The sequence below is a fragment of the Trachurus japonicus genome, chromosome 4, assembly GCF_045865225.1.
Source record: "Trachurus japonicus isolate A0001 chromosome 4, Traja_1.0".
Taxonomy (NCBI): domain Eukaryota; kingdom Metazoa; phylum Chordata; class Actinopteri; order Carangiformes; family Carangidae; genus Trachurus; species Trachurus japonicus.
The window spans coordinates 17,767,731-17,793,247 of NC_140910.1; the positions used below are offsets into that span (position 1 = coordinate 17,767,731).

Here is a 25,517-nt window from a genome sequence, read left to right on the forward strand (position 1 = left end):
CTGCCATGTTGCTCAGGCACCACTGACAAGAGACATTCAGGGAAATGAAAACATTTCTATGGATAAAACAATTTATTCCATAAACGATAGGATGTGAAATATGGCGCATACCACTTCGGAGCCATCAAAAGGAAGCTTCAGGGAGAAATTGCATGAGGAGGCATTATCAGGCTTGTCAGCACGGCCTGTCTAAAATAAATACCATTTGCATCTTTCTTCTATTTATCATCTGTTGCATTATGCCTGCTGTCCTCTCTCGTTGCTGATTAAATTTCCATTAGCCATGCTTACTAGTCGTGCTGGGGAGGGCGCTCCTGAAAAATGCTCTTTGAATGTGATTGCTCTGAGAGAGTCAAGGTTGGGTAATGACACGGTGGCATGATGATTTTATTCTTTATTTCTTAATTTTTTTGGGGGGGATACACACCGTGTGACAGCGTGTCTTTTACCAGTACATTTCTGGCTCCTGTCTTGGAGGCTGGCAGGAAGAGAAAAGGAAATGCAAAAGAGGGAGACTCTAGGAGATTGAAGTGGTGGAATTGCGGAAAAGATGGACGTTTCAATTGAAACGAAAACATCTTTTTGCGTACACCATTCATGTAATAAGATGAGAACCACTGCTTGAGGGTGTTCGGTGGGAAAAAAAATCTGCCAGGAAGAGTGTAAGAACTAACACTAAGCCCTGAATTTACATTGAAAGATAAACTTTCAAATTACCTCAAAAGTCTCAGCTGTATGTGTCAAAATTATTAAACCGCTGCATGTTTATTAAACTGTATGCAGATTCAGTTCAGCTCAATTTTTCTATTTTTGCCAAAATTTGATGTGGTATAATCAGCACAACACGCTCTATCCTTAGACCCTTGATATATGCACAGTTGTTACAAAACAAACAATTCAGCTGACACTATAATGGTTTGTTTGGAATCAAAAGGGGAAAAAAAGGAAAGTTAGTTTCAGCGACAAAACGCTGATATTGTGGCAGAAACTCAAAGTTATTATGAAGAGGGAATCTAAAAGCCAGTGGGATGTACAGTGAAATAACATAAAAACCACTGACCATCTTATAAAAGCTCCAGATGACCACTTTCTGGAGGCAGAGAGACGTTTATGGAGGTGTGGAGCTGCAACTTGCTCTAACCAGCTGCAGTTCTCCTTGGTTTCTTTAATGGCTAGCTGGATTGATTAGTGCAGGGAGGGTGGGCGGCCGTGCGGCCCGCTGCCTCATTACTCTCAGTTTGCAGGTGTTCTCGATGCTTCGGTGCCCCTGCTGCCTTGGCGTGGAGAAGACAGAGGACAGGGACCAGACCCACCTCGTTCATCTTGCGCGCTTTGATGGAGGTCATGCAGGAAAAGCACTCTTGCTCAGAATAAGTCGCTGGGAGTGACAGATGGAGCTGCAGAACGGGAGGGGAATCAGCTCAGCCTCAAAGTGTTTCATTTGTTTTTCATCTCAGGAAGGCGGCTGCAGGCACAGTTTTGATGACAGCACCCGCCAGGCCTACTTTATGGTTATGTAAGGCACCCTTACTGTGTGTGCTGGAAATTTACTACATCTTGATGAAACTGCAAATGTGTTGTTCTGATTGCATGTTTCGTGGTAGGTTAAAACAACGCAAATATATCTGTGCTTTAGTTTGTTTGGTCACAGCGACAGAATAGCCATGGCAGCCGCATAATGAACAAAAAAATTGTTGCGTGTCATTTTATCAAGATGTATCGAGCTGTACTGTAGAAGCATGCAGGATATACTCACATACACACAGCCTAAAAGCAGAAGTCTTGAAAGAGCAGGGTGGGTGAGGACTATTTACGCTAAACACGTCCCTTATAAATTATATTTATATACTAATTTGTTTTACTAATTATGTTTTGATGGGAAACATAATTGCTGCCTGGATTATGTTCACTACATTTGTGTACTGCACACAAAGCATCAGGACTTAAACACTGGAGCCAATGGTCCGACATGTGGTTGGGTTTAAGTAACAGAAGCACTTTGGTTAAGTGAACCAGTGAGTTAAGCATCTTAGGGTTTAGGTCTTTCTACCAACAGGGGTTCTGCAGACGAGCATTAAAAGATACTAACATGTGTATACGTATGTGCATGTATGTATACATGCAGATTTACACAAACATACTTAAAATTTTAATTCAAAATCAAATGCAAACAATCAGGTAAAAGCCTCGATGAGGAGATAAATTCTTAAGGTTAGACAAGGACAGATGTCCGTCTTTGGCAAGATATGTGATGACTGGAGTCCATCTGTTGAAGAACAGTCATTCCAAAGCTTTAGCCCTCATGTCTCGTTATATACAGAATACATGTTTGTGTCTTTCTTTACCCCCGTTCTGGGGCGCCAAAAAGGGGGGTAAGGAGATGGATTCTAGGGGCCCATGATTGAGGGGGGCCCAGAGAGGCCCCCAATGATGATGAAATGATAATACAGTAAAAAATAATGACAACAAGTTATTAACTAACATCACAAATGTTTTATTTTCAATGTCCTGGTAACAATAACTTTATTGTTTTGGAAACATCAACGCCTGTGTAGCCGATGTCGTATCTGGCCCTCTGCGTTGTGTTTCTCACGGCCTGCCCTAGGTGGGGTTCGATCCCACAACCTCCCGCACTGGAGGCGACGATGCTAACCTCCTCGCCAAGAGGTTGACAACCACTTGACAGGTTGGTTAGCATGTCTTTTATGGGTGGAGTGAGTGCACATCCGTTACACCTGCAATAATAATACATTTTACTACAGTCTCAAAACAATACAAAGGTGAATCTGTTTTGGGAAATGAAAAATGAATTCCATTGTATTCCATTGAGTGTTCAGTTCTTCCCCTACTGTACATGTCAACTGTCATGTTGTTCCTCTTTCACAAATATGGTAATGATAGTCAAAAATACCATTAAAATGCATAATTGTATATAAATAGCATCAAAACATTTCGCCGCTGTGTTGGGGGCCCTGTAAAGATTCTTTTCATGGGGCCCAAAATCCCTAGCGGCGCCCCTGCCCCCGTTACCTGATTGAAGCTGGTTGGTTTTTCTACCCAGAGTCCTGATTTTGTCTTGCAATGACTTTTTAAGTTCTTCAAATGTATTCTTGTTAACCGGCTTTGCTCTCAGCATGTGAACCCTCACTGCTGATTTAGTATATGCCTGTGGCCATCGATACCCACAGCCTCCCCAGCACAATGGTGATGACCCTCTGTCTGACAGATACTGTTGTCACTCGACACTGTGGTCCTAGAATATCTTGCTTTCCAATCGGTTTTTGAGACAGAGAGGGAGTCCTCCTCAGAGCATTAAGTGACTCAAGAGGAAGCACAAAGGAGAAGAGGTCGTTAACATTTCGCAACATCGCAGCAGATATGTTCATTCACAAGATTTCCTGATTGTGTGATTAAAAGAAATCCAATCAGAGCGGCATTATGCTTCAATCAAAACATGTTTTCTGTTGAAAATTAGTTGTATGTGTGTGTGTGTAATTTCTGGGAGACGGAGTTGTAAGAGTGCCTCGTTGGATGTCATCAGCAGAGATCTTTGAAAGAAACGCAAACAACACGGATTTTGTTCTTACAAAAGTCCTCGTCGAGTGACAAAATCTGGGGGCACATTGTCAGCCAAATGGCCATCTAGCCTGTCACAGCCGTCCTAATTGCCGTGTTAGAGCAGAGATCCGGCTGAGATACAGGTCTCATTATTCTCACTTTCATTTCACAAATACTTTGCAAATTCTCTCTTCCTGACTTCTAGCGCTGTCACTTATTGTTCTATCTCTGAGCAGGGTAGTTCTGGATCATAAACCCCATTTCCTCACATTTGCATATTCTCATATTCTGCCTCAGCTGTCTCGTCAGGTGAGAAAGTAGACCATCATAAAATAAAATGTTTCAGGCTATGCCGATTGCAAGGACACCGCAATTAAGTGTGACCAGACCTGTTGTTTAAGTCTCTTGAATTTATGCAGCTTATCGTGTGGTGTATTATCTTGACAATCTCCGTGGGCTTTAATTATTGGAACACTTAAAGTGTGTTGTAGAGTTCATCAGTGCTCTGTAACACTCAACACAGGGCTGCCAAGAAAGAAACGAGTATGTGGGCGGGGGGCAATTAGAGTGTAGAGCAGTTTCCACTCAACTCTTGTCCCACAGGAATTCTGTCCTCACATTTTGGTTCCAGTCAATAATTCAGCCACTGGATTTAACCATTTGTCATCATATCAAACTCCCCATTGCCAGTGTGTCTGGCTTTCAGAAGGGCTGGAGTGAAGGAAGGCTGTGGGGACGGAGGAGTGCATCTAGGTCAGTACATAACTTGGGAAATAATAGAACTCTATTGATATAGTTTCACTGAGCAATTGATCAGTTAGTTAAAGTGAGTTTTTCCAATAAATCATCCTTTCAAACTAGAACACGTACGCCCTGAAGCCTCTAAAAGTGACAATAAGAAACCCAAGATACCTTTACTACAAAGGAATGAGTCATATTACAGCTTTTATGTAGGAAAACTATGGTTGAAGCTGGTTTAGATTTAGACATAAACACTACTTGGAGGAGGTGAAAGAAAGACTGTGTTTGCAGCTACAAAATCACATGAATAATACATTCCTGAAATAGTAGTTTTTAAATCTGAGACAAAGATGATAGTTACCTGACAATGTTGCTTCCCCCAACTTGCTCAGATGTTCAGCCTTTGATAGTCAGCCTAAAACGACTGAGTAAATATACTAGATAGATTCATAGAGCGCGCTTTTTATATTTTGCTCACAAGACTAAAAAGGAGCTAACATTAACCCTGCAGAGACAGTAAACTTAAAATGAACCTAACTTTAGTTTAGATACAGTAAAGCTGTTTATTTAGGTGTTGATTTCTCTTTCTGGTGACAGACAAGAGATGCATCTGGTCGCCGATGTTAGTGACAAATATCACACATTTAATAAAATGTTTATGAGAATGACACAGAGCAAAAGATTTAAGATTAGAATCTTTACATATCATGCACTGGTATATAATTATATTTGTCAACACCAGCTGTCACACCCCAGATCGTATTCATAATCAGATTAACATCTGAAATGTGTGTCTCAAATTTCATCAGAAAAAAACAGTCTTAATTTGGTTGGTTTGAGTTGCGAGAGATACCTAACTTTGATGTTTATCTTTTAATCCAGCACAAGTTTTAAAGAGCAATGAATGACGATGATGATGACTTTTCTGTGCACGAGGGCAATCAGCCAGTACAGAGATGTTTTACTGTAGGCTACCTGGTTAAATCAAGAGTTTACACAATTCATTTCTCAGAAGTAAAACGCATTCATCCAACATCGTCAACCAAGTGAAGCAGTGGTGACTGGCTACTGTACCTTTGAAGAGGTTGTCGGTCCATTTCTCCGTTATTTATGCCTTTAGTTTGTAAAAAAAGAAGCAATACTCCAAGTAATTAGTATGATCATGAGGAGTCCATTGCAGGCCATTAAGCAACTTAATTTCACTCTCCAAATATCAAGCATTTTATGCTTTGACAGTTTCACAGTTGAGACATTAAAAGCCTGTTTGCAGTTTTTAAACTGCAAAATCTGCTGATCACGTAGAGAGAAATCATTTGACTTGATGTTTTTTTTTTCTTTTTCTTTTTTGGTTGAACCTCTCGGCTACAGATGCTATGTGTAAGAATCTTTTTCAAAACATTCAAAAATTACACTATCAACAGAATTTGAAATGACGGTTTTGATGTGATAAATATATCTCTCTTGCAGAGAAACAGTGGGGTCTTGACCAGACTGTATTTAGCAAATCCAGCATGCTAACTATCTAATCTATGTAAAACCAGATGATTTCTTTTCCACACCTTGAGTAAAGGAGCTATATGGTGAGAGTAAATACTGACCTCAGGAAAACACTGGATGGATAAAAGAAAATCAATATCCACAGTTGATAAGAAACAGGAAGTGTCGGGTCACCTGGTTGTAAGGAACTAAAAGCAGGTGCTGAGAACAGTAATAACTTTTGTGTTAGTGATTATCATATCATTATCATACCATATAACATATATTTTTTAGATGTAATAACAGTAAATGTCAGATATGACTAAAACTATTAGGATTTCACATCTGTTAACATCAGATAGCTTACCGAATTGCTAACCGAATTGCCCCTTGGGGATAAATAAAGTTGTCTGAACTGAACTACAGTATCAAAAATTGGTAAATCTTTTTTTATTTTATTTTTTTATTTTGTTGTTAGTTATGTGGCAGTTGCTGAAAATCACAATTGTATCTGCTCATTAAATGGATGACTTGGATATTTTTAGCATGTAACATCTTGTTATGAATAAATTATTCTATTCCAGTGTGGCTGCAGAGTGAGCCTGTTCAGTCAAAGCCTTGTCTTGAACACATATAAAAGCATAACATGTTGTTTAGAGCACCAATGTGGTGCCACTGTTGGAAAGGTCACATCAGTTCAGGCAATCTATAATTCCATCATCAATTGCCATTTATTAGTATCAAACCACTGCTACAAAATTACATCAAACATGATGAAATGGACTTGCATACGTGCTATACACAATGTAAGCTTTAAAGTAATTAAAGTACATGGGTTTTCTTATTTCTGGACAAATATCAATATATATTTATATATATTATATATAGATATATCAATGCCACTTAAAGCCATATATATCATTCCAGTGATCTAGAGCCTATAAATGTACAACTACATCCCTGGTAGCTAAAGGACCCTCATACACATTTAAGTAAACATTTCATTTCCAGACTTCTCATCACATTATTTTTCAGCATGAAGTTTAAATAGAAACAAACCAGGTAAAAAGAAGAAAAAGAAAAAAGAAAAAGAAATAAAAGCTTACATGGAAAACTTTAATGCGTTCCCTTCAACCTTATTATGTTCACTCCAATTTTTTTCATAAAAAGAAAACAAAATGGCATAAGTAAATGTATTCAATTTACAGGAACAAACAGAAGAAATGCTGAAACTCATACACTGCACTCTTCTAGAGGTCACTCCATTGAAACAAATACAACACTGAAGACACAAACTGTGTTGGCGGACTGGTGCTACAAAGAACTGATTGGCTGTGTCATTCAGTGTTTGTAAAAACAATGCGTAATCTTCCTTCTGAGGCTTGAAAACAAATGAAAGGGGGATTATATTTACTGTCAGTGAAATTATGACATTTTCTCTATGGCAACATGCTGAATTTTTCATGAAAAACAGACAATCGCCCAGGAGCGTCACGTGAAAACTCGTCGCAGTGTGTGATTCAGTCATTGGCGTCATGGAGAGACCTAGCTTAGATAGCTTGCTTTAAAACCCAGGCATTATCTCAGGCTCTGCATCATTGGCTGGCAACTTATTTTCCAGTTCAGTGGAAATAATGAGGGACTGGTTGACAAATACTTGATGCAACCTCTTTTTAAAATAGCACATCCCCCCTATGGCAGCTGCCACACTATCAGATCTCAAAGAAAATGGAGAGTCACACCACTCAGAAATTACTCTCAGTTTTTGTACCAATTGAAATGTTTGAGAGAAAAGAAATACCTGTTTCCGAAAGGGAAAAAAAAAATCTTTCTCTATTTAGAACTGAATCAAACTTGCCAATAGACTGGTTACAGTGGGAGAAATTCAACTTCTTCTCTTTCTTTGACAGGAGGGATAGCTTTCGCCTGCTGTGCAACAAACATATCTACCAGGCTGAATGCTAGCACTCAAGAAACAGAGGTTTTTTTGATACTGACAACTCAGTATGCTGCTCAGGGGAGTGGGGATGGCAACTGCAGGCGCCAGGCAGCAGCTCCAGCGTGTAGTATATGACACAATCTCCCAGTTAAAACTGACAAAGGCACAGGAAGGGTTTCATTAACCACAGGGTCAGAAGGAATCCCTCTCTCTCAGCTCCTCCAGCCTCCTCTGTGTTCATGCTTAGCCACAGACGCCTTTGTAACCAAACAGCACTTTGACGCCATGCTAGTAATTCCCACACCCTACAGAATACCTACTGTACGATGCTTTCATTTTACTGCGGGGTAACACTGGTTTACATCTATATTAAGCTGCTGGCATCCAAATTGTAGTGTTAAAGGGATAGTAGCATTTTTTTTAAAGTGGGGTTGTATGATCTACAAATAGCCCCTAAGTACTTTAATTGCAGTAGAAGACTCTCTGCACTCCTCCCATTAGCAACGCCAGCCCATAGCCCTGCCCAGAGATTTACAACATACATTGTTGTGAATGGACCCAAAGAAACGGCCTATTTTTGTGGCCTAAAAGAGGTTTTACCTGAAAAAAAAAATACACAGTTCCATTGTTCATTATAATACAATTTTTTCCAGCCCCTCAAAGTGCAGGAAAAGCGCAGTTTTTATTTGGACCTAACCAACTCGCATATCCCTCCGCCCAGGGTTAGCGCCCGCCGATCAGCAGTTGGTTAGCTCCAAATAAAAACTGTGTTTTTCCTGCACTTTGAGGGGCTGGAAAAAATTATATTATAGTGAACAATGGAACTGTGTATTTTTTTTCATGTAAAAACTCTTTTAGGCCGTGAAAATAAGCCGTTTCTTTGGGTCCATTCACAACAATGTATGTTGTAAATCTCTGGGCAGGGCTATTATGGGCTGGCGTTGCTAACGGGAGGAGTGCAGAGAGTCTTCTACTGCAATTAAAGTACTTAGGGGCTATTTGTAGATCATACAACCCCACTTTAAAAAAATGCTACTATCCCTTTAATACACTGTCAAGCATTATATGTGCTGAACAATATCCTGATAAGTTGATTGTTTAGTTGTGATACAAAACGAGTCATTCCAGCGTCTGCCACAACACATTCATGTTTGTCTTTAAAACTGTTAATGCCACTTGCAATATATTGCCTCACCTCCTCACGTTGGCTCTCATTGGCAACACAGTGTGTGCTCGGCACTAGCACGCTGTCACAGCTGTCTCCTGAATTTGTTATGATGTTTCCTACACTGACGTCCAGAGTCACACATCATCCACAAAATAATTCGTGCTGTTTGTTTAAACCCTGGTGTGTATTTGTGTGAGTTTTTTTCTTATCGTTTCTTTCTCCAGCCAGAAAATTGTTGATAGTGTCAGGTACAGTATGTCAGTCGCAGAAAAATATGAATAAATGTGTTTTTCAGACACGTCCCTGTCCATTCTGAAGACATGACAACAAGCAGTTAGGATAGTTTGTGTATACAGTTACAGTTGTACACAGTTTGACATATTGATATCCAGGATGACGATGATTTGAACTGCTTCTGCTGCAAAACTATTCATCATATGATCATAATTCTTTCAAATATAATAACCACTGTAACTATGTTTGATTCACTTTTTATGTGTTTTTTTAATGTGCTATTTAGGGGTTCAAGTGTGTCACATTGGTAAACTGAAGAAGTTTTAATGAAACCACTTCAAATAAGTGCAGCTACACGTACTGTAATAATGATATCTGTGACCTACTATGTGGAGGTCTATAATTTGTGTGTGTGCTGAAATATTGAATGTCTTGTTATTCGAAGTAGCCAAAGTAATGAAAATTGTTATGTGGGCAAAAAAACTGCATAAAAGAGCTTAGTTCAGGGTTGTGGGAATAATGCTCTCGATAAGGGTTAGTCATGATTGATGGAATACTTGAAAGGCACATTCAGTAGAGTACATGACCTCCTCCGAGACTCAGTTTTAACAGCTGTTGTTTCATAATACAACAAATCCAAATCTGTGATAAAAACGCATTCAGACAGAGGAGTACGATCAGGGTGAGAGTAGATGGTTTGAAACGGGCAATCTAAAAATTCAGGGTCGGGATTGTGGAGCCACAATAATAGGCTACGTACTAGCATGAATATTTAAAATCCTCTTATCTTAAATTTAAACGTGGAGAGATTTCTTTTCCCTCCGCTGTCGGCCAAGAGTGCGAGGTGAGGCAGTGATCTCTGCAGGTGGGTGGCGTGGCCCCTTTTCAGCTTGTACATCAACATGAGTTTTTTTTTTAGCTGATCTTGTATGAGGTCGGTCACACACAGCCGTGGATGTTTTAGTCAAGAGTGTATTCAGGTCAAAGGATACTCAAAAGCCCTGGGCTGCTGCTGGGGGAAAAAAAAAAACATAATCTACCCCAGGTGCATTATAGGATGAATGAGCAGTGGTTTTATGTTTGTAAATATCTCTGCATCATATACTGAGCGACACACTTCTCTCAGTGATGATGATGCAGTGCAAATAGTGATTAATCCTATGTACTGTGGCATCTGGCCATCTGTGCACAGGAGGATTTATAGTGTTTGAGGGCAGAGGGGAGAGGATCAAATATGCATGATACGGCACAATTAAGATGACTCAATAACTCAAGCTACACTGTACAAACAAGACTGATATGTCCCTCATGTCGCGGAGAATAGTCCCAGCAAGGTTTTTACAGGAGGTGGTTGAATAAGCCTGATGATTGGACTATTACTCTAAACAGAAGACAAGCTTTTGGAAATTAATGAACAAAAAAGGGACTATAGGGTGATCAACTACACCCCCATTTGTTTCACCAGGGTTTAACTGTACAACCTTGATAAATATTTTAGCTGTAAATAATTTGATAAATATTTATGTTTAGAAAACAGGATTAATTTACTGCTGTTTACATTCTGTCTCATTGCTACCACATTTCTTCATTTAACTATTTTGAAATCAGCACCAATGCAAATCATTTTTATTATTCCAATCATTACGATGGAAAGTTAGATTTTATTCAGCAGAGAATACAGACCAAAAGTTCTTCAAGTTATGTCTGACAATTAAAGCTAAAAACATTAGTCATCATCTATCCATCCTAAATGTGGCCAATTGTAATTTTTGCTGGCCGTTGTAAGGTTAGCTAATGTTACAAAGTAAGAAAACAAGCTGCTTTCATGATATCCTGATTTAAGTGAGTAGGTAAAACGAAAGTAGCAGTGTGGCAGTGGATTTTGTGTTGAGTATATAATGAATGTTTGATATTTGGATTAGTTCATATGAGACACTGCAACTTTAGTGGACTTAAGCTATCGTAAGATTGGCTAAGATCAGAAATGAGCAATGATTAACATTAGCTAATGTTACAATTTACTGTTGTAGCAGTAGCTAACGTTAGCGAGCAAAAAAGCAAGCTGCTTCATAATTAAACTATTACGTAATGTGTGATTTTAATCCGAGGGATTAAACCTTTCTGTCAGTCATTCCCAACCTGTGAGCTGCGCCCCCAATATATATATATTTTTTAAATATATATTTTATAGGCTATTTGAATAATGTTTTAAATGTTAATAAATAACTTTAAAAATATATTTAAATGTTTGAATTCTCTTTTCATTGTTTTGTTTTGTTTTTCCCCTATCATTAAAATAAAAAGATGCTTTGAGAAGGCATTATTTGGCCTCCGTTGTGGTAATGGGGTTGGAGGTGGGCCTCAAACATTTTTGAAAGTGGGCCCTGAGTTTGAAAAGGTTGGGAACCACTGCTCTAATAACATTAGATTTGACGGATAGTAAACAGTAGTTATTAGTTAGCTTTTGAAATGATAGCTCAAGTTGATGATGATGTAACATTAGCGGTTGTAGCAGTTGTACAGATTGGTGGGGCGATCCTGATTAAAGTGATGCAGTGCACAAACTGACAGCACTATTTGCAGTTCAGTCCTGAGTTTTCAAAAAATCCTGATTAAGATGATGCAACTGTTATATACGCCAGGTTTTGTTTGGAGGATAAAAGACCCAGAAGTTATCAGATAACATCTACATTGGTCCTAACAGGATTGAATTGTAACATTTGCTCATGTAACAGATAAACAGACTGAATTGCTGAGTTCCAGCCCTGATTTTTCAAAGATCCTGCTTCATAAATATTCATGTGTGACGCCCTTGAAAGTGTAACTGTGAGATTCTGACTATCATTTAGTATCTACTAGCTTTAGCTGTGCAAGGTCAAATTTGGACATGTGCATTCAGCTAACGTAAGGTTGTTTATTGAACAACAGAATCACTTCTCACTTGGTCATTTTGACAACAATAAAACAGTTTGTTTTTCCAAAGTAAAATGGCAAAGGGAGACATTGTATCCTCTCCAACAAACCACCTTTGGCCGAGTTCACAAGGACATTATTCTGATGATTATAAAGTTCAAAAACAAGATGCTTGTTAACAGTTTTTTGGGAAATGTTGTGTTTTTACGAGGACACTCGCATTGGTGCACTCTGACTAAGACCCTCCTGGAGTGATAATGACAAACCCCTATGAGTGCTCATTAACTCAGATATAGTATTATATTGTAACATGAAGACTTTTATTGCAAATAATAGTGATTTGATAAAAGGGACTTGTTAATACCAATATTCAAAATAATCAACATCCAGTACAATTCATATGGAATACTAGCATGGTCTTTACTGCTTAGATAAGCAACCAACATAACTCCAGACTGTCACCAATGTGCCACAATAATTATCATGACTCTGAATAGCAGTTTTAGTTCATCAGCAAAGTTGATTGAAATAAATCACAAACAAACATGGCCTGGTGATCTGTAGGAGGTATGTATTTTCAGACCAGGTTGAAGAACCAAAATGCTTATTTTTTGTTGTTTTTTTTTTTGGAAGAAAACCGGTTCCATTAATAAAGAGTATGAACACCTGTAAAATGGCCACCTCAAAAACACAGGTTAACTTTGACATGCAGCACAACCATACTCTCTGCACATCGTCAACACGCAAGTGTGTGAAAACTATGACTACACACTGGCTCTAAAGATCAAAAGGTATCCTATTTTCTCCAAATATACACACATTGATTCTGTTCTATAATACTGTTATATTGGTTCACACCCTCTCTGTTTCAAAAAGTAGGTAATTTGATTGCAAACATTGTTCTTTTTAATGTACTCGTCTGACAAAAAAAGAAAAAAGAAAAAAAAATCAACAACAGTCATGGCATCTAAATGAACCTGACAACATTATAAACTATGCCATACTGAGCCTCATTCAAATAAATGTCACATATTCAGTTTTACATGTTTCAAATGTATCTTTTGTACATTGTTTTCATAAAGGAAGAGAATAAATATATTTCTGACCAATTCTCATTATACTTTAACATTTAAACAAGATCATATGGTGCAGTATTTTCATAATTTGTAAAACAAGCTGATAACAATTTCAGTACAAACAATAAAAGAAAAAAGAAATGTTTACCAGACCTCAAAACAAATCACCACAAAACGTAAAAGTAATAACAGTGTTTGTGCTTTAAGTCTTTTAACTGCGATGGCTATTTCTCTATAGGTTTGCAGTTACAAGTTCATGTGAAAATACTGTGTGAACTCGGGTATTGTCTGTCCCTTGAACGGGGGGCAAAATATAACACAATCCAAATCCAAACAAGACTTGCAAACATGTTAACCTGTACGACAAATACTGCATTTGTATCAGATGCAATTGGCTTATTTGAAAATACCTGCGAGAGCCATAGGTTGACACATTAATTGTTATTGAATAAAATTCCTAATTAGTGTGTGTCAAACAAATGAGTTATATATTATTGAGAGCATCTGGAAGTTAATTGAATGTCTATGGTACTATTAAGGCATTATAGTACAGTGTCTCTGTTTCCATTATGGACTGAAGATACTTGAGGATGAATATGCCATGCTGACAGTCTTGTCAAAACGTAAACCCTGACGATAATAACGCTGATTTTGATTCTTTGATATGATTCATTTGAGTGAACAAAGAGCCACAGTTTCTCCTATTAAACGACCTCATGGTTTAATTGATTCTATGCTGCTGTGGACGTTCACTGGCTCTGAGGACACTGATCATCAGTTTGTAGTCAACTTGCTCATCTTGAAGGAGTTGTTAGCACCTTTGCCATGTTTGTAGTGATAAGCATGTTCATAAATTTTGTTTTGTATTCTTTTCTTCTAATTAGCATGAGAAGTTTGGACACAAATTACGTTTCACTGCTGTTTGTTTTAGTGCGGATCATGTTCTCGGCCACATGTATTGGTGTATTTCATACAAATATTAGGTGGGCTCTGGCTCTCTGTTTTTCAATTATTTGTTAATTGGTACAATGAAGTAGATATATTAACTGTAAAACACTGTAATATATTGAAGTGTTGAATTATCTGTAAAGAGAAAGAGAGAGGAATAAAATACAGTGCTGCAAAGTGCTGCTTTCCCAGAATCCATTAACTAAGTATCGTGCCAGAAATTGAAGCCAAAAACTTCAAGCGACCTACAATGTGCAGCTGTGGGATTTCAGCCAGGAGATGATCAGTAGGTACACGGCAACATTCAGAGACAAAATGCCCTGTTCAAACGCCTACTGGAGGTGGTTTGTTTCAAAGAACTGCATCTTTTTACGAGAAAAGCTTGGAACAGTTGAACTCAGGCTCTGTTTTTTTTTTCTCCTTCTTCTCAGTTTGTTCTGACATTCACAGATGTGAACTCACCAAAAACAAAAGTGATGGAGATTATACTGTCATATTTATATTTTCAAGAAAAATGTAAACATAGGGCAGCGATGTTCCTCCCTTTGTACTGTACAAAGTCATGAACTGTGTTAATGTTCTTGGTCGAATGAGAAAAGCTGGTCCCACTTGAAAACAAAAGCCTACACTATATTAAAATATAAAGATACAATACAGTATACTTTGCTACTTTGACGGCTGCCTGATCAAAGCTGTGAGGCAGGCATAGTAACTGAAGGACCCATTTCAGAATACACAAAGCACACCTTCAACACTGTTCATCCACCTATTGAGTAATCATGACAATACAGGTCCTGAAAAAGCCCTGCCTTTTTTGTTATTTTGTTTTTTTTTTCCTGTTTTTTTTTCTGTATTTTTCAAGCACACTCCATAATCAAAATTTGTATTGTTAGGAATCTAAATGTCTTTCCTTTGTTCAACAACCCATAATACATTCAATACAACATTGGTATGGTAATTCTGCGTACTGAGAGACTTGGCACAATTGCTTCTTTTTTTTTTAGCCATGTACAAAAACGGATGGAAATGTCAATTTTGCGCCATCGCCCCCCAGAGAAAGAGGCATGAAAGTATCTCATTTGGGAGGTTTGGGGGCTTTTGATATGATTGGAGGAGGAGGAGGGGTGGGCCCGGGTTGGGGTGAGCACTGATTCACAAGGTGGTCAATCAATAAGAAAACAAAAGATAAACCAAAAAAAAAAAAAAAGAAAGCAAAAGCAAAAGAGAGAGGAAATAATAATAATAAAAAAAACATCATAGTATTTACATGACAGAATTTTCACTAAAAAGTAAAGAAAAAAACCCAAAACATATCCCCACACAGTAACGCTGATTATTTCCCCCACACGGCTTTTTCAACAAACTGTACCAGATTGGATTCCAGCCATCAGCAAAGTCAAAAGGGATTCATAAATGCTCTCGACAGTCATTGTGTCCGGGCTGGCCTCTGCTAGTACACGCTGATGAAGGAGGAGAGAGCCAGGACCAGGTATCGGCAGGCCATGGGGACGTGTGCGCCTCCTGTGCTCCCATAGGGTGCAGTGTGGGGTGCTGTGGGCAGGAAACAAGAGAGGCTCTGATTAGTTGTGATTGTACTTTTCAATCCGCCACACCCCTCGTGAGCAAACCTGCAGTCAGCTTGGCATGGTGCTTCAAAATGAGATTGTAACAACTGCAATTACTGTACAACTGTTGGTGATTTGAGCTGGTTCCTCGGCTGCATGCTTCTGTAACAGATACTTAACATGGGCTTTGATGCTGAACATTATGTCAAAGTACTCAGATCCTTTGTTTAAAATGAAAATACCAACACCAAGATGTAAAAAAATACCCTATCATTTAAATGTACTTTAAAGCAGAAGTAAGCGATATTTTTGTGTTAATATAAGTCTTAAATAGTTATATCTTCCGACAGCAATCACTTACATAGAGTGTTTGGTCTGAAACACGGGTCTGTCAGTCACTCTGCTCTGCTCTGAGCCGAGGAGAAAACTTCTTGTATCCTACAAGTTTTATCCAATGAGGAGAGAGAACGGCTTAAAGATCAAAAGAAACGGGAGAGGCCCTTGCGACTTGGACTGTTAATACAAATGCATCAATGCACGTATAGCTTTACTGTTGAAGCCAGTGGAGCTAGTTCTAACTACTTTGAATACACTTAGATACTTTGGTTTTGTAGCCCAGGGGTTAGCCATCCCTCCTGAAGGTCATAAGATAAATCTGATGAGTCGTGAGATGATTAAAGGCAACATTTTAGAAAATATGCTTATTCGCCTTCTTGCTGAGAGTTAGATGAGAAGACTGATACCGTGGCGGTGCATAAGCCTAGAGTGAAAAAGAGTTGTTTTTACACTTAGAGATTAAGATTTTCAGATTAAACAATGGAGTTATAATGTGTTTATTTGTAAGCGTTTAAAGGCGCTGATAGGTGGATTTTCTCTAACCTTTGGACAGAGCCAGGTTAACTGTAGAAAGCTGCTGCTGGTATTGCATACCATTATACAGTGTTAAGTCGTGGGGATGGTGTCAATCATTCTCATCTTATGTTTTGTCAACAAAAGTAAAGAACTTAATTTGGCAAAATGTAATCTTTTCCTTGAATGGAGTAGGAAACACATCCTGCCACACAAACCAGCATTCATTAATGCAGTGCCCTCTAATGTTTTATTTATTTGCTGTAATTAGTGGGACCTAATAAAGGGCCACAACCCGAGTTAACAAGCACTGGCTTAATCTTAACAGTGCATAGTATTTTAAAAGCTTTTCATGTCTTTCCATGCAAAATGTGAAAGTCCACTAACACAGGTGTTTTCACAGTCAGTCCTCTAAGCCCTGATGGGAGGCATGTTCAGTCCAGGCTTGATTGACAGCTGTCTCACTCCCCTGTTGACTCTGTAGCACACATGAAGGCGGGACAATTTAACCTATTATTTGTCTTATTGGTCCCTGCGTTTATCAGTGGACCAGACCAACCAACCAGCTTTAACCTGACTGCAGGTCTAAGCCTCAGTGACTGAAAACACCTGTGTGACTGTGCAGGGTCTCTTAATTTGAAGGAGCTCAGGGCACTAGTGGAGTCGACGTATACAATTGTTTTAACTGGAAAAACTCTATGAAACTTCACTGCAGAATTAGATGGGGTTTTTCTTTTTTCTTTGTTCCACAGATTCTGAAATATTCTTTAGTGCTTTCCTCCTGTCTCATTTTATTCTAGCTGGGTGTCCACGCACTTATTCCCCGTTCTCCCTCTTTCATATTAGTGGTAAAAATAAGTCATCGGTGGAGAGAGGAGAGTAGATGAGGGCTACATGAGGTGTTTTCTTCACATTCCTAGTGAAGGCAGCTTTGTTTTGTGCTGTTTGTGTTTCTCTGACCAGCAGACAGCCACAGTAATATGAACAGGGCTCTCTGGAGAGCTGCGTCAGGCAGGCAGAGAGGGAGAGGGCAGCCTTTCATTTGGAGGGGCTACTCGGCCTCCTCAAAACAGACACACTGTTTTAGCTTGTAGCTCAATAAAGCACAGCTCACGGGTTACAAAACATGCTCTCCATCAGCACACACACCTGCACGTACAGGTCACAACGCATGCATGCTTGCACGCACGCGCACACACACACACGCACACACACACACACACACTCAGAAGCACAGCAAGGCAGTGCAAACAGGCTCTGCTCTACCAGGGGAAATCATGTGGTGCACAGCCCATATCAGCGGGGTGCCTCTATTTACACGGCCATGTAATTAGTTCACATTGTAACTCCTCTGATGTGGACCTCACGTTGCACAAACACACTGAGGAAAGCAACAGCATTACCACACACACACATACATACATACTGTACTCACACAGATGCAATCACAAGTATTAAAAGTCCTTCTATTTATGTATTCTTGGGGTTACAAATGGGAAGCAGGATCCAGCTGTGCTGCTGTCACTGTGGGCAGTGTAGTTATTCAATAAGAAGCCGGGCTGGTTGTCATTATTATAGTGGCACATGGCTGTGTGTTAAAATAAATACATCAGTACAATGATGCAGAGAGCGATCTTCTCTTACCAACATAAGAGCTTACTGGTGACAATTTTCACAGGAGATGCCAGCGAGAGAGAGAGAGAGAGAGAGAGAGAGTGAAACATGAGAGTGAAACATGCACACATTTCCCATTATCACCTACCACAGCGCTCCCTTTTCCTGATATTTTCAAGCATTATTTGTCAGGATTGAAGTTGTTTACCTATTAGAGTGAAAACTATCGCTCCACTGACAGAATGAAAAAGGGCAACGACAAAAAAAAAAGGAAAAGTAGCGACTAGAGGAGCACAAATAGGTGCAAATTTTGATGATGTGTGTGTTAGATGCAGGGTTGGCCTGTATGAACTGCACTCCCCCCCTCCCTCCCTCCCTCTCTTCTTTCTCCTTGCCTTTCTATCTTTGTCTTCCCATTCTGCCTCATTCTCTCTCTTTGTATCCCTCCCCTCTCTCTCTCTCTCTCTCTCTCTCTCTCCTTCTATCCAAAGTACAGGATAATGACACAGTTTTCCTGGGCTGTGAGAGTGAGCCGAGAAGTGTAACCATGGCAACAGCTCCTGTCCTGCTCAGCCGGTCCACTGTTGCTGAAGCCTGAGTGAGCTGCATTGTGCTAGCCACACTAGCAAAAATCATTTGGGGTTTCTGTGTATGTGCAATTGTGCATTCGTGCCTCTGTGTGTGTGTGTGTGTGTGTGTGTGTGTGTGTGTGTGTGTGTGTGTGTGTGTGTGTGGGGGAGCGTGAGGTGGCGGTGGTGGATGGGGAATAGGCAGATGACACTGTTACCCATCTTCGGTTTCTCATCTGGTCAGTGTCACTGTCCTCTTTGGCTCAGTAAATGCTGCAGTAATCACATTAATAAATATCTTCTACACAACTGCTTTTCATGCAGCAGTTCAGGGAGCCTGCAAAGTAATTACTGGATCTCTACTATGACTAATGTTGGGCTGGAGAGCGTAACAATAAACCCCTCTCTACGGCAGGACGGGAAGTGTTAATTCAGCTTGGGGTATAGTCAGTACTGGGTTCCTGCCTCCTAACAGCATTTGATTCTGGGCTTGTTTAATATCTCCCTGTGTCGCTGCGAAAAACAGGGGCCTCCATTGTTTTGACTGTGTGGGTTGTAACTTGCCATTTTAATTAACTCCCCAAACAGGAACTGCCTGCAACACCATTACTCTGCTTATTAACATGAAGGGGATAGAAGGGAAAAAGAGACAAAGACAGAGAGCGAGCACAAGAGAAAGACACATACGGGGGAGAAGAAGGAGGAATCAAAGGAAGAGGGAGCTGGGATAAAAGACAGTGATTGAAAGAGGTGCGAGTGTGAGGCTGCAGCAGCAGCGGACAGGAGAGAGAGGAACAGAGGGGGGGTGAGGGGAGGTGTGTGTGTGTGTGTGTGGTTCTGACTGAGCACTACCTCTTTGGGGTTTGAATTTAATTGCCATGTACATCAGCAGAAAGCTACAATGAAGTAACAGAATCCCAGACAATATATCATACAGAAACCAACAGTGTCAAGACGTGCAAATGCTGGGAAGACAAGCGGTGCTCCAAAAGGGGGGGGGGGGGGGCAGGGGGAGATAAGTGGAGATGAAAGCGATACACTTCAATTACTGTTTTGCAACAGAATTGAAATGAAAAACTGAAGCCTCCCCAGCACTAGCCGGAGTCATATGAAAATAACAATCCCTGGTTCTCTCCTCTGATTCTGGACTGGAGCTATCAGCTTTAAATAGTGTGCTGGGAATACGAGCCAATCTCGCTCTCGCCCCCCACCCCCCCCTTTTATCCCTCCCAAATCTCCATCAACAGCAGTTTTGTCACCCACATATCATATGCACAACAAATGCTAAGGCCCTGAACCTCAGTCACTGTTGACACAGATAATGAATCACACTGAAATATGCCACGGTGACACTCGGTGCAGGGTTTGCGTTGAGCACCATCTCAGATACTATGCACTGCTCTGTGATTCACCGGAACATCATCATTCATCAAGCGGCAGTGTTGAGCACCGTTTCCTTTCTTCTTTTCAATGCTGCACGCACCGCATTTATGAAAACATGTGCTCCATTCATAAAATCTCAACCCTCAATCCTGTGTTTACTCGCCGTGTGCTTCATACATGGTCTGTAAAACACATAAATAAAAAAAAAGGTGGGAGGCTAGAAGAATAGAAAGAAAATCTCCCATGTTTCTGGTTTGGATTAAGTGTCCAATTCATTAATTTGTCCTTTAGTGGATGATTCATCCATTGAGTTGGTCATATCCTTCGAGCAGGCTGTCACAAGCAAACGCACAGACGGCAGCCAGCCAGGCAGCATCCCAATCCCCCCGAGGACACGACTTCAGAGATGGGCTCCTCTGAGCAAGAGGGTGGGGGAGGGGTTCGGTGTCCTTGACCATCAATCAGTGGCCTCTGGTCCTCCCCCCGCAGCTCCCCTGAGAGAGTCCACATGAGACACTCCAGAGCCAGAACTGATCCTGCACACACCACGCTGTAAATCGGGCTAAATCCCTCTACATGCAAGGTTCGCAGCAGCCACCAAGGGTGTCTTTAACACACCACTGCAAATACTTTTTTTTTTTTGGAGCCCCTTGCTGCTGTTCTGTTCGCCGTATAAATGGAATATCATGCGACGCTCATGACATCTGATGGGGGGATGCCGTGCCTTCAAAGAATGTGCTGCGCTTCATCGTCTTCTAAGTGCTTACACACCGGGAGTGTGCGAGCACTTCATAGAAGGCGATCAAGACATTTTCCATGCTTTACCTCACTTCAATCCACTGACAGTGAAATACTTTCGTCCCCTCCGCCATTCATCTTGTACCCTCTTGCCTGTAGCAGCCTGCCATATTGAGTTGGTGCACAATTGACTCGCCGACCCATCAGCCCATTCATCCATTTCTCTCTCTATTCGTCCTGTTCTTGTACAAGCAAAATGTTCATCATCGCCAGATATGATGTTCAAAACTCATCACCTTCGTCTCCCGCTACGATTATCACACACTGCTGCTCCACAGAGCCCCCATTCACACGGACCTTCAAGCTCATTAGCCCCACCAATCATTTACATTAGTGCTAGTAATGAAAAGCCTCCATTAATAAGATGGCCTTCAGAGATCATTTACCCTCCTCCGCCTCCCAGTACCGCCGTATCCTCACCCCCTTTCCCACTGAATTCCCTCCCTCTCCCTCTCTCCACATCCTGGTGCCTGCCGGTTATCAACACCCAGCAGAATGCTTTTTGGGGCTGGAGCCCGGGCTCTAATAGCTCCTCTCAGCATCAGTATCTGACTGGAGAGTGAATGAGCGAGAGAGACGGGTCACCTGATAGCTCGCTGAGTGAGCTGGGGGCTCTCGATTGCAGGCAGGCTTTGGCCTTCAGCTTGACTTAATCAACGCCTCTGTGGGGTATCTGGACACATAAGAGAGCCCTCAGCACAGTGTGAGCTGGAGGAATCCCGACAGAGGAGACATTTCCGGCATTCTCCACACAGATTCTCTTCCTTTTCATTATTGATCGACCTCTCTCTCTTACAGTCTCCCCTTTCTCTTGCCTCTTAAACAGGAAGTACGTGACTATGCCTATTACAGGATTTTAACTCAAGTCTAGTTATAAGTCTGACATTCGAGGGAATCCAAAATTTAGAGTGACATACACATATGTTTATTGCACCTATCAGTTCAAGGACATGCTTTATGCAGGAAATCAATGAGCTTGTAAATGATGTACTTTATATGCAAGCCTGATGGAAAAATCTGCATTTTTAAAATGTTTTATGAATTTTCCCTTGTAGGTTTTTTTTCTTCTTCTTCTTCTTCCTCTGATTCTAGAGGGTAAATCCACATCAGCACGTTCTGGGAATAAACAAACAAACAAACTAAAAGAAAAGGGAAAAAAGGAGAGTGGATTGATACTTTAAGCAAGCGTTTTTAATCACAACATTTCCAAAAGCATAATTACTCCATGACTTTGGCTGCTCCTGCTAAATCTGTTTAATGTGAGAGGCTTAATAAAATGCACAGGGACACAAACAAATGGCGTCAGCATATAGCAAGTTCATGAAGCCCCACTCTTCCTTTCTCTCCCTCTCACTGTCTCAGTAATAATCCCCCTCATATTTAGGTCTCTCACTCCCACTCTCTCTAATAATTCCCCTCGCCCCCGTCTCCCCCTCACTTTTTAATGCTTATCAGGGTTTTATTTCTGTGCAAGTCCTGCTGCAAACCCAGGGATTTCGCTGAGTCAGCCAGTGCTTAGCCCTGTGCCCCCATGATGACAGCAACAATTTGGCCAGTTATGAGGAACGTCTTACGACCAACCGATGCTACTCGCGCCTCTCCTTGAGCTGCTCCATCAATACAGCCTGATAACATCTGATCTCCAGCTGGGAGGCAACCCTGTCTTCCTGCCCTCTCTGTTCCACCCATCTCCTTCGCCTGTAGCCTCCCAAAATAGCAATTCCCTGCTGTTATGTATGTGGGATTATGATAAGACAGCTCTCTATTATCAATTTCCATTATAGTGCCGATAACACAGCAGGGCTGAATGTAGAGGGTTAAGTGCATTTTCTTCTTGATGGATATGAGATAACTTTATCACTGCAGACTGCCTGGTTATCACTGTTCACCTGAGGCTAGTCGAACCTGACTGGAATTTGCTTACACTGAGCATCTGTGCACTATAGCACACAGCCAGAATTTGCTCAGATGGTCATACTGTATGCAGACCAATCCATATTTTTTGTTCATATTTACCTTCCCTGAGCTGTTAATTGATTTCTCTGAGATCAATTCAGTGGTTTACAGAAATTGTTTGACCGAAAAGGGCCAAATCAATTGCCAAGTGATTAGCATGTGCAGTGGATTATTTCTAGCTGAGGTGCTGCAAAGACTTGAGGCAGCACGGAGGAGAGGCGCGATTCAAAGGAGGCACACGCCATATGCTTACGTTAATTATTGCTAGCTCAAAGTGCGCTTTAGATTGTGCACGCCCATAGACTGTGAATGTCACACATGAAAAATTCCTTTATTACAGACACAACCTGAGGCGGTGAAGGCTCTCCAGTCTCTGCTCCCCACCTCGTTGCTGACTGCCTGCGGGAGGTTCAGATAAAAGCTAGTCTCCTGAAGTGAGCACCATTGATTCAGAGCGGTATTTTATACAGCAGTTTGAAACAGTACAGGTGCACAATACCAAGCTCAGTCTGGTCTACGTGTGCGTATGAATACCTTTCCGTCTAATTTTCACACTGAGATCTTTGTTAAATAGTTTTTAAGGTTTTGGGTTCAAGGTCTCAGAACTGAAAACAAACATGTACAACCTCCCACCCTTGCCACAGTGTCTGCTGCTACTGCTGCTGCTGCGAACTGGACATCGAAACAAAAGAAAACAAAATAGAGCGCTGATGCTACTGACATGACCTTCTTGTCACATGTAGCTTTGAGAGACTGCAGTGTAGAATTAAAATGAATTCTTTTTATAGTGAAACTAGAAAACTAATTGTGGTGCTGTTAATTAATTCTTAATAGCCTCCGTCTGTTGTCCTGGAGATGGGCTGCACTAAAAAGGCTAAAAACTAAATCACTAATGTCATTTGCAGTTAATTTGGGGAGTGTAAATTGGGGTGAATTTGACGTGTGTCACATTGATGCTCTTTGTCTGATATTTCCATGGGTTTGCTGCAGATGTATGAAACAAAGGATCCTCACTACATTTTTCAGTTATATTACAATGTGTGGGCCTTCTTTATACAGCTCCTCAAATAAGACAATAAGTAATATCGTGTATCTTGACAGTTTTATGTATAAACAGAATCAGTTACATGAAAGGCACTTAAAATTAACTTAATGTAAGATACAGCAACAAGTACAAGTCCTTTCTACAAGATAATATTCTGAAAAACAGTGCTGAACAAGTTAATGCACCATCTTAATGTAAATGTTGAGGTGGATCTGACTTTCAATATTCAACTTCTTGTTTTATAGTTGTAACAATGTCTTACAGTATTGGTGTGAGTTTTAAAAAGATGATTATATAGACTGTATGTAAAATATGATCATATATCAATAATGTTACTAGTATAGTGGCTGCAGAGTTCAGACAAAACTTAGATACATGACAGCTCAGATTATTTTATGTGAAATCTTCTGGAGAATAACTAGTCAATATGGTTGCAGTGGAGAAGATGCACTCAACAGCATAAAGTGGAAGTACTCAACTACAAGTGCCTCAAATTTGTACTTAAGCAAGTAACATCCTTCCTCCACCATTGTGCTGAGATAAAATTCCTCTTCTAATGTGGCTAATTTTAGCCACACTGAAGTGTCTGCTTTTGAAATGCTTCAGGAAATCAAAACATTTTACGAGGAGACATGTCAAGGTGGTTTGATGCACCAAAAAAGGAATAAAAAAAAGCTGCCAAATAAAAACAATGGGTGCATTTCAAAGTTAAGTGTGAGGCACTTTCAATTTGCTGTGAGAGCGTTCCAGGCTTTGTGCGGCAATGTAGAAGTGCTGAGTTGTGTGTTCGCTATACAATGATAATAAGTAGGGAACAGCTGTATGAATAAAAGACAGACGATATCACCTCTTACTGATATGTGTCAGATCCCCCAAAAAAGCCCTTAACTCTTATCTGCTCATCTGCATACACCCCATACTCCAAATCCACTTTAGCCTTTCCTCTGCAGGCTTATCCTTTCTGTGACACTGACACTATCAACGTGCAACTCGTGGTTGCATAAATACCACGACAGATGATAGAGACACATGCTCTTTTCCCTTTGATGTGAGGCTTTGCCTGGTGTCTGCTGCAGCTCCCCAAGTCTGTGCGTACCACTCTCTCCGCCTTTGTGTTCCTGCTTTTCACACGAGGTCAAACATTATTGACTGAGAACACTAAGGGGAATGAGTCTGCGTTTACCAACAAATTGGACTGGTGGATTGACCCCTGGTTCAACTCAGCTGGGTACCAGGAGCAGCAAAATATCCATACATCTGGTAAAACACACATTTCCCTTTGTAGCTGAAACCAGAGCAAATGGATTCACATTTACATACAGAATTCATCGAGTTCAATCACAGCTCTTGTGACAGTAAATGTGAGTGCTGGAAATGTCACTTCAATTATATTGCATTCATACCATTAAAGGCAATTATGGCAGGATGTAAAGGGTCACAGAGTACCCATACAATTGGGGGTAATACCATCTGTCTAGAAAATAACGATCAAAGTTCCACCAGCAATTTCAGAAATGCTGTTTTATTGGTTAATAAGACCCAGTATCCAAATACTGAACACTGCTATCAATATTAATGTGTCCTGCATAATGTGAGAAGAAAAGAATAAACTAAGATTAACTGAATCGGCACGCAGTTCCCACTAAGACTTTTTGCGCTGTTAAAACACTATTTCCAAGCAACAC

At 40.5% G+C, this 25,517-nt stretch overlaps 1 protein-coding gene across 3 annotated transcripts in view; it reads right to left on the reverse strand.

Moving 5' to 3' along the window:
- Positions 1–12,327: 12,327 nt before the first annotated feature.
- negr1 (neuronal growth regulator 1) overlaps positions 12,328–25,517 on the reverse strand; it is a 142,870-nt gene continuing 129,680 nt past the window's right edge. For 2 of the 3 annotated variants that reach the window (XM_085774445.1, XM_085774446.1), the window contains one exon: positions 12,328–15,604. In XM_085774445.1, coding sequence (XP_085630571.1) covers positions 15,504–15,604 — 101 coding nt within the window. In that variant the 3' untranslated portion in view covers positions 12,328–15,503. Of the gene's footprint in view, positions 15,605–16,323; positions 16,379–25,517 lie in introns of all 3 variants that reach the window. The other variant, XM_085774449.1, reaches the window with a different exon arrangement.